This window comes from Oncorhynchus kisutch, linkage group LG13 (assembly GCF_002021735.2).
Source record: "Oncorhynchus kisutch isolate 150728-3 linkage group LG13, Okis_V2, whole genome shotgun sequence".
In the NCBI taxonomy this organism is placed as follows: Eukaryota; Metazoa; Chordata; class Actinopteri; order Salmoniformes; family Salmonidae; genus Oncorhynchus; species Oncorhynchus kisutch.
In genome coordinates, this window is record NC_034186.2 from 40,966,133 (window position 1) to 40,982,151 (window position 16,019).

At 42.6% G+C, this 16,019-nt stretch overlaps 1 protein-coding gene across 3 annotated transcripts in view; it reads right to left on the reverse strand.

Annotated features, from left to right (window-relative positions):
- LOC109902377 (cAMP-specific 3',5'-cyclic phosphodiesterase 4D) overlaps positions 1-16,019 on the reverse strand; it is a 170,682-nt gene that overhangs the window by 107,711 nt on the left and 46,952 nt on the right. Inside the window, exon 6 of one of the 3 annotated variants that reach the window (XM_031786254.1) lies at positions 9,158-9,360. In XM_031786254.1, the coding sequence (XP_031642114.1) occupies positions 9,158-9,360 (203 nt within the window). Of the gene's footprint in view, positions 1-1,951; positions 2,627-9,157; positions 9,361-16,019 lie in introns of those variants that run through there. The other 2 variants (XM_031786255.1, XM_020498679.2) reach the window with 2 other exon arrangements.

Genomic DNA, 16,019 nt, shown 5'->3' on the forward strand with positions numbered 1-16,019 from the left:
TGGGCCCCTCCAGAGTGGATAACTGAGGTGAAATGTGACGTGAAACGCTGCAATGCTATAATGGTAGGCCCCAGTCATGAACCATTACTGACCTCAGTACAACATGTTTCCAGCCCAAAAAGCCAGGGTCACAAAGATCACAGGAAATCACAGCTGAATGGGTTGAAGGTGTCACTTCAATCTGATGTAAATTGATGATGGATGATGATGTCAATGATTTGAATGAATGTCTGATCTTATTTTAAAGTGACCATGTAATGTTAGCCTACACATGGCTTACAGAAGAAAGGGATTCAGCCACAACACAACACCCTCTCACGCTGGTTAGTCCAATATCTACAGACAGTTAATGAAAAGCAACCAAACAACAAGAAACATTTCCCCCAGGATCAAACTTAAGACTGCAGACAGATGACCTCATAGACCACAGAGACGGGGAAGGTCCCTTTGCAATATTCTCTCACTTTAGTAGGCCAACGCTGTTCTTGCACAAACTACCCCTAGCCACACTGTCTTTCCAGGGGAAATGCTCAGCAACACAGTGTGTGTTTGTGTGCGTGTCTGATTGCAAAATTAACTAATGTAAAAAATAAAGGCTCTTTTGTTGCATCATAACAACAAAAGATAATTACAGGGATAGAATTGACGTTGGTGGTTAGGAGAACTAACAACAAAGGCAAGGAGAATTTATGTAAAAGGTTAGGTGAATTTGGTTAAGGCTAGAAAAAGGGTTGGGTTAAGGGGTAGCTAAAATGCTACAGTTGGCCCAGATGTGACTAGATCACACAACCTTTGGATTTCTAGACTGTTAAGCACTGAAGTACATATGAACAGGAGATAGCTTCCAAGATGGCAGACCATTGTTTTTAACATAATCTGCTCACATTCGCATACGCCGTGTCATGCTGGTTGCCATCTGCTTTACAGAGCCGATAACGCCTGCAAACTAGCACTCAGTGCACACTGAAGCAGTGTGAGCAACGACGACGGCATCACGTCAGAAACATGACAGACATTGGATGAATATAAAATGTCCATATTTTCCTCTTTGAGTAACGGAATACAAATCGGTATCAAAGAATTAATTGAATTAGTAAATGGATATTTTTTTGCCACAAAAGTGATGAAAAAAAGTGTATTTTTTTATATTTTTGAATTGGGACTTCTCTATGGGGCAGTCTATGGGAATTCTATTTTCGGCTAGACTAAACTGCAATACCGAAAGTGTCCTCTGAGCACAGTGGAAAGTGTGCTTCTAGACCAGAACCCTGGGGCCTTGGGTACACGCCCACCAGTGGAGGCTGGTGGGAGGAGCTATAGGAGGATGGGCTCATTGTAATGGCCCAAATGGAATCAATGGAATGGAGTCAAACATGTTGTTTCCATATGCTTGATCTGTTTGATAGCGTTCCATTTATTCAATTCCAGCCATTACAATGAGACCATCCTTCTATAGCTCCCCCCACCAGCCTCCACTGACACCCACCCATCCTCCGCTGACCAACCTCCCTCCAATCATTTCTGCCTTCAGTAACCTTCTGTCTTTGGTAACCATACCAAACGTAACATATCACACTTATTGGAGGTGCAAGGATTTACGTGAAATACCAAACGTCTGTCCAATGAGCCCAGTCTGGTCAAAGAGGTAGTTCCTTTTATTCTGGAATTATGCACACACTTCAATCAGCATGAGCTCAATATCTTTCTGTGTTAAGAGCTAAATCAGTGCATCCTGACTGACTTTACTTCACACAAAATGGAGAGTGTGGGGAGGATATTGGCATTCTAATTAAGTGGAGTAGCTTGCTGAGACGCCGCCATTCAATTGAGCACTTTTATCCCTCTCATTTATTATGAACTTTGGAAGTGACAAATAAGGCAGTTGCAAAAAGAGATCAAGAGGTTAGTAAGGCTATTTAAAACACCATTAATAATGACGCATTACAATTACCGTTTAAATGCGGATGGCCACGACAATCGTGGCTTTTTCAGCCCAGGGCGATCCTTCTCCATAGTTCTGTTGCGAGTCAGGTAACGCTCTGTGTCGGAGTGAAAACGCTGCTTGATTCGGATGTGAGTTCTTGGTTGTCGCCACAAGTGTTTGGGTGCCTTGGCGGAACCAGCACTTTCTCTACTTAGACCTGTGCACTCCATCTTTTCGGTTGTTCCCTCCAACATCAGTAGGCTACCTCTTCGTATGAAACTTCAATGTGCGCTACAGGCGATGGCACATTGTGCTGTCCACGACACGAGGTGCTGAAACGAGGGAACGTCAGATAGGAAAGTTCTTCTGCGTCAATATCGACATAACCCCAAGGGATATAAAAGCCACAAACAAATAGTATTAACTCTTCAAATATTATACGAAACTATTAGTTTGATACCCTTTTCTATCGCTGCCTTTCAATCTCTGGAGATTCATCGGTTGTCAAAAATGTTTTTGCAATCCTCGCTCTCGTAATGTAGCCTACATGTGAGTATAACGAGTAAAAGAAAACAACTTTTTCGCCCATTTCAGAAACATCTTCAAACCGCAGGATGTCGGAGTGAGAGGAGCATCTATCGATAGGTGAACTCACTCCGCTGCTTGTGTTGTTGGGCTCCCATCTGCGCGCGTTATGAAGCAGTTCAGCCAACCGTTGGGACCGCGCGAGCACGACTGACGCGAGGTATTCATCACATTACATCATCGGGTGAGCAACATTGACGAGGAATTCAGGAAACTATTAATCCTTATGTGAAATAAAACATTGATTTGTTATGTTATCAATGTTGGACACTTTCAAGTTGGCTTCTCCATGGGGTTCAAATCATTAAAGTGAAAATTGCCCCCAGTTTTCTGTGATCCAATTGAAGGGATTATGTTTAAAAAAAACATCACTCGAAAATAATTTCTGTATATTTTGTTCAGTTAAAAACAGACTACAAAAGATATTCAGTCACTCAAGGGGGGCAAGGAAAGTTTAATAAAGTCAGTTCATTCCTATTAAATGTGTTTCTTTATAATGCTGGTAAAGGATTTCAATAAAAAGGGAACAGCTTTAATTTAACTTTCATTTCCCTCCAAGATAGATAGAATACAATTAATTGCACTTGCAGTTCCAGTTTGTTCTCTTTCATTTCCTTCACCATGATACTACCTTGGGACTGTGACATATCAACATTGTTTCTTCATCTCATTATCAGTTTATGGTCACTACTATGAATAAGATGGTATTCTAGTATTGATAAAAATATGACTCAGAGTTGATATAGCCCTCTACAGACTTATATACCATGTGATGCTCAACATGAAAAGGCAATAACACTCTCCATACACTCCTCATAGCCCTGACATCCAGTCATTTTTATTTGACAGTAATAGACCTTTGAATACATTCTGTACCAAAAAGCCCTGCATAATTGCACAAAGTTTTCAAATGAATTACCGAGGATTCGGCCATTCATTTTCTCTCTAGATCTGAGCATGTCACTGTGCCCTTTTCCCGGCTTTGCAAACATGATGGGCTCTTATTGGAATAGGAGAGAGAGCGCAAGCAATATGAAGAGAGGGAAAGACGTGAGACAACTAAAAAATGAGAGAAAACCGAGAGGGCAGAGAGGAAGAAAGAAAAAGGGAAGAAAGAAGAAAATGGAGAGAAAGACATGACAAACAGACATGGAGAGAGAGAGAGCAAGAGAACCATGCAAGACTCTCCCCCTCCCCATATCTTCTCTGACCTTTCTCCCACTTGCCTCTTCCGGGCCATTCCAGTAATTACCCATCAATTCATAAGGAGAAAGGAGAATCATTAACACCCGTAACACAGCAACAACCAACAACAAAAGCCCATCATACAGAATCCTGCCTCCTTTCCTGTCATCTTGCCTCTGTGAGGCCTGCGATGCTGAGAAGCAGACGGTAGAGGCGTCAGCTCAGAGAGGATACATGTACCGCCGGGCCATAACGAAATTTGTGGATAAACAAACACAGACACAATAAAGCAGGTGACCTCCGTTGACCTGAGGCTGGGAGAGGGAGAGGCGGGAAGCAGCCGTCAGACAGAAGGCTTTTCTTAACCCCCTCTGGGCTTAGAGAGATACAGGATTCAAAGAGATTCCACCTTCATATTATTGACTGAGCGGAATCTGGGCCACAAAGATAAATAGGGGCAGGGAGGCGTGATAGGAAGGCGCTGTGTGAGTGAGTGCGTAAACACTGGGACAAACACAGACATACTGAGAACTGCCAAAATAAAAGGACACAATTTAGTAAATTAGGGATACAAAGTGTATTTAAAGCAGATACCTCCACACAGGTGTGTTTCCTGAGTTAATTAAGCAATTAACATCATGCTTTTAGGTTCATGTATAAAATGCCCAGTTACCTATTATTTTGGCTACCATGGCTAGAAGAAGATCTCAGTGACTTTGATAGAGAGGTCTCAAAGGAGCATAGGGTTTTTAAAAAGGTGTGTGTTTATGTGTGTGTCTCCGTCAGTCACCAGATCTCAACCCAACTGAACACTTATGGGAGATTCTGGAGTGGCGCCTGAAACAGCAACAAATTCTCAACAAAATATGGAACTACCAAATTATGGAATTTCTTGTGGAAGAATGGTGTCGCATAGATAGACATCCATAGACTTCCAATAGAATACCAGACACTTGTAGAATCTAAGCCAAGGTGCACTGAAGCTGTTACGGCGGCTTGTGGCGGCCCGATGCCCTATTAAGACACTTTATATTGGGGTTTCCTTTATTTTGGAAGTTACCTGTACGTCCAAGCACACGCACACACATCCACAAAAGTTATTCAGTCTCCGCTTCCTTCAGCCTTGGCTAGATTAGCTTGATGTGAAAACCAAGTGTCACAGGTGCAGTGCAGTTTCCATCCCAGCTAATTTGACTGCTTTGAAAGAAAGTCAGTTGACAGTCTGTCCTTCCGACATGACATACTGTAACATTCTCCTGAAGTTTGGAGAAAATTCAAACCCTTGCAGCAGACATAAATATCACACAGTAGCCTTCTCAATGAATCACACTGCGGACCTCTCATGGCTTGTTGAGCACATAGAGGGAGAGAAACGAGAGATTGTGCAGGGTCGGGGAGTAACGGAGCGAATCTGACAAGTCGGCGGCCACTATGACACAGCACGTGTTTGATGGATCTCAGGGAAAAAGCCGGAATAGGCTTTTTTAGGCTACAGTTCAAGCTATGTCTTCCAATGGTGCGACAGCTGTCGGCATCCAAAGATTATTCAACTTCAATAAATGCCTGGAGGTAAGGACACCGGCGGTGGTGTAGCCTAAGGGCGATACGGATATCACGTATTATTGATATCTACATAGTGCAATGATGTGAATCACACTGCTTCTCTTTCATTTAGCTATTTGTGCCTTACGGATTGTGGTTATTGTGGATGGCTGTTCACAAATGTATATGTGTATTTTAACCCAAAAATGGTTGACGTGAACTTAACAATGCCTCACTAATTCAACTGTCACACCACATGAGAATCCAAAATATAAGATAGTTTTTCTCCAATGTTAAAAAACATGGTAAATGTAAACAAACAGTATATAGCCTCAAAACATGGTTAAAACAATCATTTTGATATCATGGATGGTCAGTCCTTCTTCCATAGCTCTGTCTATTACCTTAGAAACATTTCTCCAGAAACATCCCTCAGCTTTTTACCAAAACAGAGGCGGGGTTTCGCTTTGTTGTTGTTTCAACTGTGGATTCGCCCTTTAAACAGCTGCAAATTATCGAGATATCAAAGTGTCACCAACAGCATATGACATACTTTTGTCACATGCAAATAGCACTTTTCGGTAGTGCTCAAAGCATGCCATTTCATGATAACATAAAAAATGGCGTTGCAATGGATAGCAGCCACTTTACGGGCAATTATTTATTTTTTTGCGCTGATCTTAACTTTGTATGGTAGATGATGTCTCCGCCATCGTTTCCTATGACTGAAAAGAGCATCTGGACATCAGAACAGCGACCACTCACCTCGATTTGGATGAAGGTTTTTGCTTCAACGAGTCGGAGGCACAGGACATACTGCTCAGCCCGGACCAGGCCCTAATCCCCGAGACAGGGAAAAGATAAAGGTGGAGTAAGAGAGGCCGATCACGGGCATCCTGACGAAAATACGTTAATGAGTACATAAAACGCCTCTACCCTCCATTCTATTGGCGAATATATCATTGGAGAACAATCACTGGAGAACAAACTGAACAAGCTCCGTTCGAGACTATCCTATCAACGGGACCTGATGAACTGTAATACCCTACGTTTCTCAGAGTCATGGCTGAACAAGGACATGGATAATATACTGAACATCTAACTGTTTTTTCTATGCAACGGCAGTGTCGGGTAATCTCAAGTGGGGAGGTGTGTGTCTCTTTGTTAACAACAGCTGGTGTGTAATCTCTGATATTAAGGAAGTCTCGAGGTTCTGCTCACCTGTGTTAAAATACCACATGGGTCTCCTGAGTGACACTGCGGTCTAAGGCACTGCATTGCCGTGCTAGAGGTGTCACTACAGACCCGGGTTTGATCCCGGGCTGTGTCGCAGGCGGCCGCGACCGGGAGACCCATGAGGCGGCGCACAATTGGCCCAGTGTCGTCCAGGTTGGGGGAAGGTTTGGCCAGCCGGGATGTCCTTGTCCCATCGCGTTCTAGTGTCCCCTTGTGGCGGGCCGGGCGCATGCACGCCGACTTCGGTTGCCAGTTGTACGGTGTTTCCTCCGACACATTGGTGCAGCTCACTTCCGGGTGAAGCGAGCAGTGTGTCAAGAAGCAGTGCAACTTTTGACAGGGTTGTTTCGGAGGACGCATGGCTCTCGACCTTCGCGTCTCCCAAGTCCGTATGTATGTATGTATGTATGTATGCATGCATGTATGTATGTATGTATGTATGTATGTATGTATGTATGCATGTATGTATGTATGTATGTATACACACACACACACACACACGTCATGATAAGCTATAGACCACAGTATTTATACCAAGAGGAGTTTTCATCTATATTTCTCATAGCTGTCTATTTACCACCACAAACTGACGCTGGCACTTAGACCACACTCAATGAGCAGTATAGGGCCATAAGCAAACAAGAAAATGCTCATCCATAGGCGGTGCTCCTAGTGGCCAGAGAAACTGAAATCCATTTTACCAAATTTCTACCATCATGTCACCTGTGCAACCTTTACTCCACACACAGAAACGCATACAAAGCTCTCCCTCGCCCTTCATTTGGCAGATCTGACTAGAACTCTACCCTCATGATTCCAAGCAAAAACTCAAACAGGAAGTACCAGTGACCCGCTCAATATAGAAATGGTCTGATGAAGCGGATGCTAAGCTAGCACAGACTGAAATATGTTCCGGGATTCATCCAATGGCATTGAGGCGTTTACCACATCAGTCACCGACTGGGAATTGATGGGAATTGATGTAAAATATATCACTAGCCACTTTAAACAATGCTACTTAATATAATGTTTACATACCCTACATTATTCATCTCATATGTATACGTATATACTGTACTCTATATCATCTACTGCATCGTTATGTAATACATGTATCACTAGCCACTTTAAACTATGCCACTTTGTTTACATACTCATCTAATATGTATATACTGTACTCGATACCATCTACTGCATCTTGCATATGCCGCTCTGTACCATCACTCATTCATATATCTTTATGTACATATTCTTTATCCCTTTACACTTGTGTGTATAAGGTAGTAGTTTTGGAATTGTTAGTTAGATTACTCGTTAGTTATTACTGCATTGTCGGAACTAGAAGCACAAGCATTTCGCTACACTCGCATTAACATCTGCTAACCATGTGTGTGTGAGAAATACATTTGATTTGATTTGACTTCATTAATAAGTGCATCGACGACCTCGTCCCCACAGTGATCGTACATACATATCCCAACCAGAAGCTAGGGATTACAAGCAACATCCGAACTGAGCTAGAGCTGCCGTTTTCAAGGAGCAGGACACTCATCCGTACGCGTGTAAGAAATCCCGCTACTACCATCAAACAGGCAAAGCGTCAACAGGACTAGGATCGAATCCTACTACACCGGCTCTGATGCTCGTCGGATGTTTCAGGGCTTACAAACTACCATCGATTACAAACGGAAAGCCAGCCGCGAGCTTCCAAGTGATGTGAGCCTACCAGATGACCTAAATGTCTTCTATTCTCACTTCAAGGCAAGAAACACTGAACCATGCATGAGAACAGCTGTTCCAAACAGCTGTTCCGGACGACTGTATGATCACGCTCTCCGTAGCCGATGTGAGTAAGACCTTTAAACAGGTTAACATTCTGACGGATTAACAGTACACCAAGGTAAAATGTCTAAATGACTATCGCCCCGTAGCACTCACATCTGTAGCCATGAGATGCTTTAAAAGGCTGGTCATGGCTCATATCAACACCATCATCCAAGAGCCACAGGTGACACAATCTCTATTGCACTCCACACTGCCCTATACCACCTGGACAACTAAATCATAAACAACAGAGTAGGCTAATAGGTCCTTTAGTTGTGGGGTTATGCCCAGGTAGAACAATCTGTCTAATCTATACTTCCATATTTCCAAATCCTATTCTTGAAGATCAAGGGGTATTAAATTAATTGGAATGACTGGAAATCTGACAGACTTAGCTTTTAATGTAAATATATAACAATTCATATTATTATCTGTAGTAGAAAGCAATTGGTTAAAAGAAGCCTACATAACCAGCCCATAAAGTAAAATGCAACATAAATGTATGGCCAGTAAACTCTAACATTGATTTACCCTGCAATAGATGTCATTCAATTGGTAATATTCATTTTTGTCTTCTTCTAATGACTCTTAAGGGGAAAGTAATCTAAAATTAACTGAAAGTAAGCTAATTACAATACTGAGTTTGATAATCAAAATGTTACATTACTGATTACAATTCTGGACAGGTAACTAGTAACTAACGGATTACATTTATAAAGTAAAGAGTGAGAAATAAAGAGAGGCAGCTCTCGACAGAGCGAGTGTTTCTAATGAAATGAGAGAGAACGAAAAACAAAGAGACGGAAACAGACAGAGCATTACAGAGACATAGTTGAAAGAGTAACAAGCTGCTCCACTGACTTGGAGTTGTTGATGGTCTCCAGGCTCGTGGCAGCCACACTGGCAAGGGCATTCCTGTAGAGGGCCTCCAGGTCCAGCAGCCTGCGGTGGTCCTGGGTGTGGGTGGAGTGGCGCCGAGACAGTGGGGGCAGCAGTATTGTCCCTGAGAAACGCCGCCGCACTGCATAGCTGAGGTTGGCCGTGGGTAGAGAGTCCCTCAGACTCTGTGGAGGAAACAAAATACAATCAGAGGACAGGTATTCTGATCAATTATAAAATCATTTTAGAAAGGATTTTTGACATATTTCTATTGCCATTTCTGTCCGCAAGGGATATTATTTAGCTAAGTTTCAGGAAAAGCAATCACAGATTTTTCTTTTATTGTTGAGTAAAATATGAAGGGAATTTGAGAACTCTATGAACATCTACATGTGGCGGGAAAACTTGAGACAGAAGTAATACCTTGTCCAGGATATCACAATGTTGTTGCATTTATGAGAAGCTAAAACTTATGAAAAGCTAAAATGTAATTTCTTTGGACCACAAAGTAATACAATTCTCAATGTAAGATCTTCCGCAGCTAGGTTACAGCGTTCTGACAAATAGCATGACGACACTCAGACACTAAACAATGGATTCTCACAACAGGGCAATGACTGCAAGGGTTAAATATATCAACTCAACTGGAACCAGTGAATGTAACAGGCCTCTGTGTATACATGTGGGACAACAAGGCTCAGAGAATGAGTTGATGTGATGTGTCAGACCATTTCAAAAGTGTGACATAAGTTCAACACAAAAAGCCTCACTCATGAACACATCTTCACCCAATGCCAAAAACACAATTACCAGAGTCACAAAGTGGACTCAGCTCAATACATATATTTCCTAATTATTGAGTGCACTAACCCAAACCATGCTTGACTGGTCTCCTTGTGTTCTAAGGAGTGACAATTCAGAGACCGGACGAGTATTGATTCCTGCCTTGTTGTTAACACCTGAGGCCTGAGTCGTTAACTGCCTTAAGCCTGGCATTAATCATGTTTCCCATCAATGAAGGGTTTCAAAGTGAAGTCAAGCCATCTGTGTGAGCTTGTGGTGTACCCATTTAGATTTTTTTTTTGTCAAAAAAGTTACATATTGCAGCTTTAAAGTGGTAATTGATATTTAATGTGTTTGATGAGTTCGATACAATTCCATTTATTCCGTTCCAGCCAATACTATGAGCCCCTCCTCCCCAATTAAGGTGCCACCAACCTCCTGTGCTAAACAGTGCATGGGTTAAATTGGCTGGTGTGAAGTAGCCTGCCAGAATATACTATTCCATTTCTACTGCGCCATCTGTATATATTTTTACCTGGTGTTATTTTGAGCCTGTGGTTGCAAAAAGGGAACATACGGAGGGGAAATACATAGATATGTCTAATTCAGTATATTCTTGCTTTGAGAAGTTGAGATTGGTTGCAATTAAAATGAATAGAAATTAAAAACAAAGCACTTTCTTCTGAAACGCGTCAGTCTATTCTTCTTCTGAGAAATGAAGGCTATTCCATGCGAGAAAATTGCCAAGAAACTGAAGATCTCATACAACGCTGTGTACTACTCCCTTCACAGAACAGCACAAACTGGCCCTAACCAGACTAGAAAGAGGAATGGGAGGCCCTGGTGCACAACTGAGCAAGAGGACAAGTGACATTAGTGTCTAGTTTGAGAAACAGAAGCCTCAAGTCCTCAACTGGCAGCATCATGAAATAGGACCCACAAAACACCGGTCTCAACGTCATCAGTGAAGAGGAGACTTTGGGATGCTGGCCTTCTAGGCAGAGTTCCTCTGTCCAGTGTCTGTTTTTTTTGCCCATCTTCATCTTTTCTTTTTATTGGCCAGTCTAAGATATGGCTTTTTCTTTGCAACTCTGCAAAACTCTAAAACAAGTTTTAATGACTCCAACCTAAGCGTATGTAAACTTCCGACTTCAACTGTATATTTTTGTCTTCCCTACCATCCCATCCTCTTCCTTTTCCTACACACAATCAAGATAAAATGTTGGATTTCAAATAATTAATTTGTATTGCCTGCATTTCGGAACATACATCACGTCAGACAATTGTCCACAAAGTACAAGAATGTATATAAAAAAAATGTAAATAGCACCCCGAAACAAATCCATATTGTTTATGTGTTATTTCATAAGATAAACAATCCTATCTTATGAAATCTTCAATTGGATTTATATTATTTCATGAACCCAAAAGTCCAAACATCAGACTAAAGCGTCAGCTGAACTTGATGTTCACACTCAGATTGCAATCTGATAAAAACAAAGCATGAGAGTGTGTGACACTGTCGTAAGTTGTATTAACACAGATACAGTTGAAGTCAGAAGTTTACATACACTTAGGTTGGAGTCATTAAAACTTGTTTTTCAACCACTCCACAAATGTCTTGTTAACTAACTATAGATTTGGAAAGTCGGTTAGGACATCTACTTTGACACAAGCAATTTTTCTAACTATTTTTTACAGACAGATTATTTCACTTAGTCACAATTCCAGTGGGTCAGAAGTTTACATACACTAAATTGACTGTGCCTTTAAACAGCTTGGAAAATTCCAGAAAATGAAGTCATGGCTTTAGATGCTCCTGATAGGCTAATTGCCATAATTTGAGTCAATTGGAGGTGTACCTGTGGATGTATTTCAAGGCCTACCTTCAAACCCAGTGCCTCTTTGCTTGATATAATGAGAAAATCAAAATAAATCAGCCAAGACTTACATACAGAGGAGGAACATTTTGAAGCAATTCAATCTTTTCAGTCTGGAAAAACACCAGGGCTCAATGGTATACCAGTAGAGGTATTATCAGACCTTCTTTGATGTACTCAAAGATCCATTATTAGCATGTTTTAATTACTCCTATAAAAGTGGTAGACTTTTAGGTACTCAACAAGAAGGTCTGATTTAAATACTACTGAAACAGGAGCCAGGTGGGTAAGTATAAAGATCTAATTCATTTAAGGCTTCTTACACTTCAATGTTGTGATGCAGAAATCCTGACCAAATGCATAGCACATAGAATACAAAAAGATTTTACCAGATGTTGTTTTACATGGAAGATATATTGTAGATAATGTACAACAATTACTTGAAACAATTGAACATTATGAAACATCAAAAGACACCAGGCCTGGTCTTCATAGCAGATTTTGAAAAGGCGTTTGATAAAGTACGACTCTAATTTCTATATAAATGCCTGGATTACTTTAATTTCGGGGAATCTCTTACACAATGGGTTAAAGTTAATGTACAGCAACCCCAGGTGTAAAACAGTAAATAATGGTTACTTGTCAGAATGTATTGAGCTTTTACAGAGGAGCAAAACAAGGCTGTCTGTCTCCATATCTATTTATTATGGCCATTCAAATGCTAGCTATTAAATAAGAAAAACTTGAAAAACCCTTTGATCTTCTTGTTGGATCTAAAGTCCGTAATCTGGATCCCTGCACATCCTTATTGAAGATCTTGATCACTTTTCTAGCCTCTCTGGACTAAAACCCAATTATGACAAGTGTACCATATTATGTATTGGATCATTAAAAGAGTGTTTACACTACCTTGTAGTTTACCGATAAAATGGGCGGATGGTGAAGTAGACATACTTAGTATTCATAGCTCAAAAAACATAAATGAACTTACCACAATCAATTTCAATAGAAAGTTAGCAAAAATAAACAAGATTCTGCAACCATGGAGAGGTAAATACTTGTCTATTTATGGAAACATCACATTTACTTTTTTAAATCATATGAGAGAAAAATGTTATTTTATTTGGAATGCTAAGCCAGACAAAATTAAACATGCTTATTTACAGTTGAAGTCGGAAGTTTACATACACTTAGGTTGGAGTCATTAAAACTCGTTTTTCAACCACTCCACAAATTTCTTGTTAAAAAAATATATAGTTTTGGCAAGTCGGTTCGGACATCTAGTAATTTTGCCAACAATTGTTTACAGACAGATTATTTCACTTATAATTCACTGTATCACAATTCCAGTGGGTCAGAAGTTTACATACACTAAGTTGACTGTGCTTTTAAATAGCTTGGAAAATTCCAGATAATGATGTCATGGGTTTAGAAGCTTCTGAAAGGCTAAATGACATCATTTGAGTAAAGAAATCAGCCAACAATTGTAGACCTCCACAAGTCTGGTTCATCCTTGGGACAGAGATGGCCGCCTCGCTTCGCGTTCCTAGGAAACTATGCAGTTTGTTATTTCTTACACTAGTACCCCAGGTCATCTTAGGTTTCATCACATACAGCCGAGAAGAACTACTGAATATAAGATCAGCGTCAACTCACCACCAGTACGACCAAGAATATGTTTTTCGCGATGCGGATCCTGTGTTCTGCCTTACAACCAGCGCCACGGGATGGTTCCCATGCAGCGACCCAAAAAAACGACTCAGAAAAAGAGGGAAACGAAGCGGTCTTCTGGTCAGACTCCGGAGACGGGCACATCGTGCACCACTCCCTAGCATTCTTCTTGCCAATGTCCAGTCTCTTGACAACAAGGTTGATGAAATCCGAGCAAGGGTAGCATTCCAGAGGGACATCAGAGACTGTAACGTTCTCTGTTTCACGGAAACGTGGCTCACTGGAGAGACGCAATCCGAAGCGGTGCAGCCAGCGGGTTTCTCCACGCATCGCGCGGACAGAAACGAACATCTTTCTGGTAAGAAGAGGGGCGGGGGCGTATGCCTTATGGCCAACGTGACATGGTGTGATGAAAGAAACATACAGGAACTCAAATCCTTCTGTTCACCTGATTTAGAATTCCTCACAATCAAATGTAGACCGCATTATCTACCAAGAGAATTCTCTTCGATTATAATCACAGCCGTATATATCCCCCCCAAGCAGACACATCGATGGCTCTGAACGAACTTTATTTAACTCTCTGCAAACTGGAAACGATTTATCCGGAGGCTGCATTCATTGTAGCTGGGGATTTTAACAAGGCTAATCTGAAAACAAGACTCCCTAAATTTGATCAGCATATCGATTGCGCAACCAGGGGTGGAAAGACCCTGGATCATTGTTACTCTAACTTCCACGACGCATATAAGGCCCTGCCCTGCCCCCCTTTCGGAAAAGCTGACCACGACTCCATTTTGTTGATCCCTGCCTACAGACAGAAACTAAAACAAGAAGCTCCCACGCTGAGGTCTGTCCAACGCTGGTCCGACCAAGCTGACTCCACACTCCAAGACTGCTTCCATCACGTGGACTGGGAGATGTTTCGTATTGCGTCAGCCAACAACATTGACGAATACGCTGATTCGGTGTGCGAGTTCATTAGAACCTGCGTTGAAGATGTCGTTCCCATAGCAACGATTAAAACATTCCCCAACCAGAAACCGTGGATTGATGGCAGCATTCGTGTGGAACTGAAGGCGCGAACCACTGCTTTTAATCAGGGCAAGGTGTCTGGTAACATGACTGAATACAAACAGCGCAGCTATTCCCTCCGCAAGGCTATCAAACAAGCTAAGCGCCAGTACAGAGACAAAGTAGAATCTCAATTCAACGGCTCAGACACAAGAGGCATGTGGCAGGGTCTACAGTCAATCACGGACTACAGGAAGAAACCCAGCCCAGTCACGGACCAGGATGTCTTGCTCCCAGGCAGACTAAACAACTTTTTTGCCCGCTTTGAGGACAATACAGTGCCACTGACACGGCCTGCAACGAAAACATGCGGTCTCTCCTTCACTGCAGCCGAAGTGAGTAAGACATTTAAACGTGTTAACCCTCGCAAGGCTGCAGGCCCAGACGGCATCCCCAGCCGCGCCCTCAGAGCATGCGCAGACCAGCTGGCCGGTGTGTTTACGGACATATTCAACCAATCCCTATACCAGTCTGCTGTTCCCACATGCTTCAAGAGGGCCACCATTGTTCCTGTTCCCAAGAAAGCTAAGGTAACTGAGCTAAACGACTACCGCCCCGTAGCACTCACATCCATCATCATGAAGTGCTTTGAGAGACTAGTCAAGGACCATATCACCTCCACCCTACCTGACACCCTTGACCCACTCCAATTTGCTTACCGCCCAAATAGGTCCACAGACGATGCAATCTCAACCACACTGCACACTGCCCTAACCCATCTGGACAAGAGGAATACCTATGTGAGAATGCTGTTCATCGACTACAGCTCGGCATTCAACACCATAGTACCCTCCAAGCTCGTCATCAAGCTCGAGACCCTGGGTCTCGACCCCGCCCTGTGCAACTGGGTACTGGACTTCCTGACGGGCCGCCCCCAGGTGGTGAGGGTAGGCAACAACATCACCTCCCCGCTGATCCTCAACACTGGGGCCCCACAAGGGTGCGTTCTGAGCCCTCTCCTGTACTCCCTGTTCACCCACGACTGCGTGGCCAGGCACGCCTCCAACTCAATCATCAAGTTTGCGGACGACACAACAGTGGTAGGCTTGATTACCAACAACGACGAGACGGCCTACAGGGAGGAGGTGAGGGCCCTCGGAGTGTGGTGTCAGGAAAATAACCTCACACTCAACGTCAACAAAACTAAGGAGATGATTGTGGACTTCAGGAAACAGCAGAGGGAACACCCCCCCATCCACATCGATGGAACAGTAGTGGAGAGGGTAGCAAGTTTTAAGTTCCTCGGCATACACATCACAGACAAACTGAATTGGTCCACTCACACAGACAGCATCGTGAGGAAGGCGCAGCAGCGCCTCTTCAACCTCAGGAGGCTGAAGAAATTCGGCTTGTCACCAAAAGCACTCACAAACTTCTACAGATGCACAATCGAGAGCATCCTGGCGGGCTGTATCACCGCCTGGTATGGCAACTGC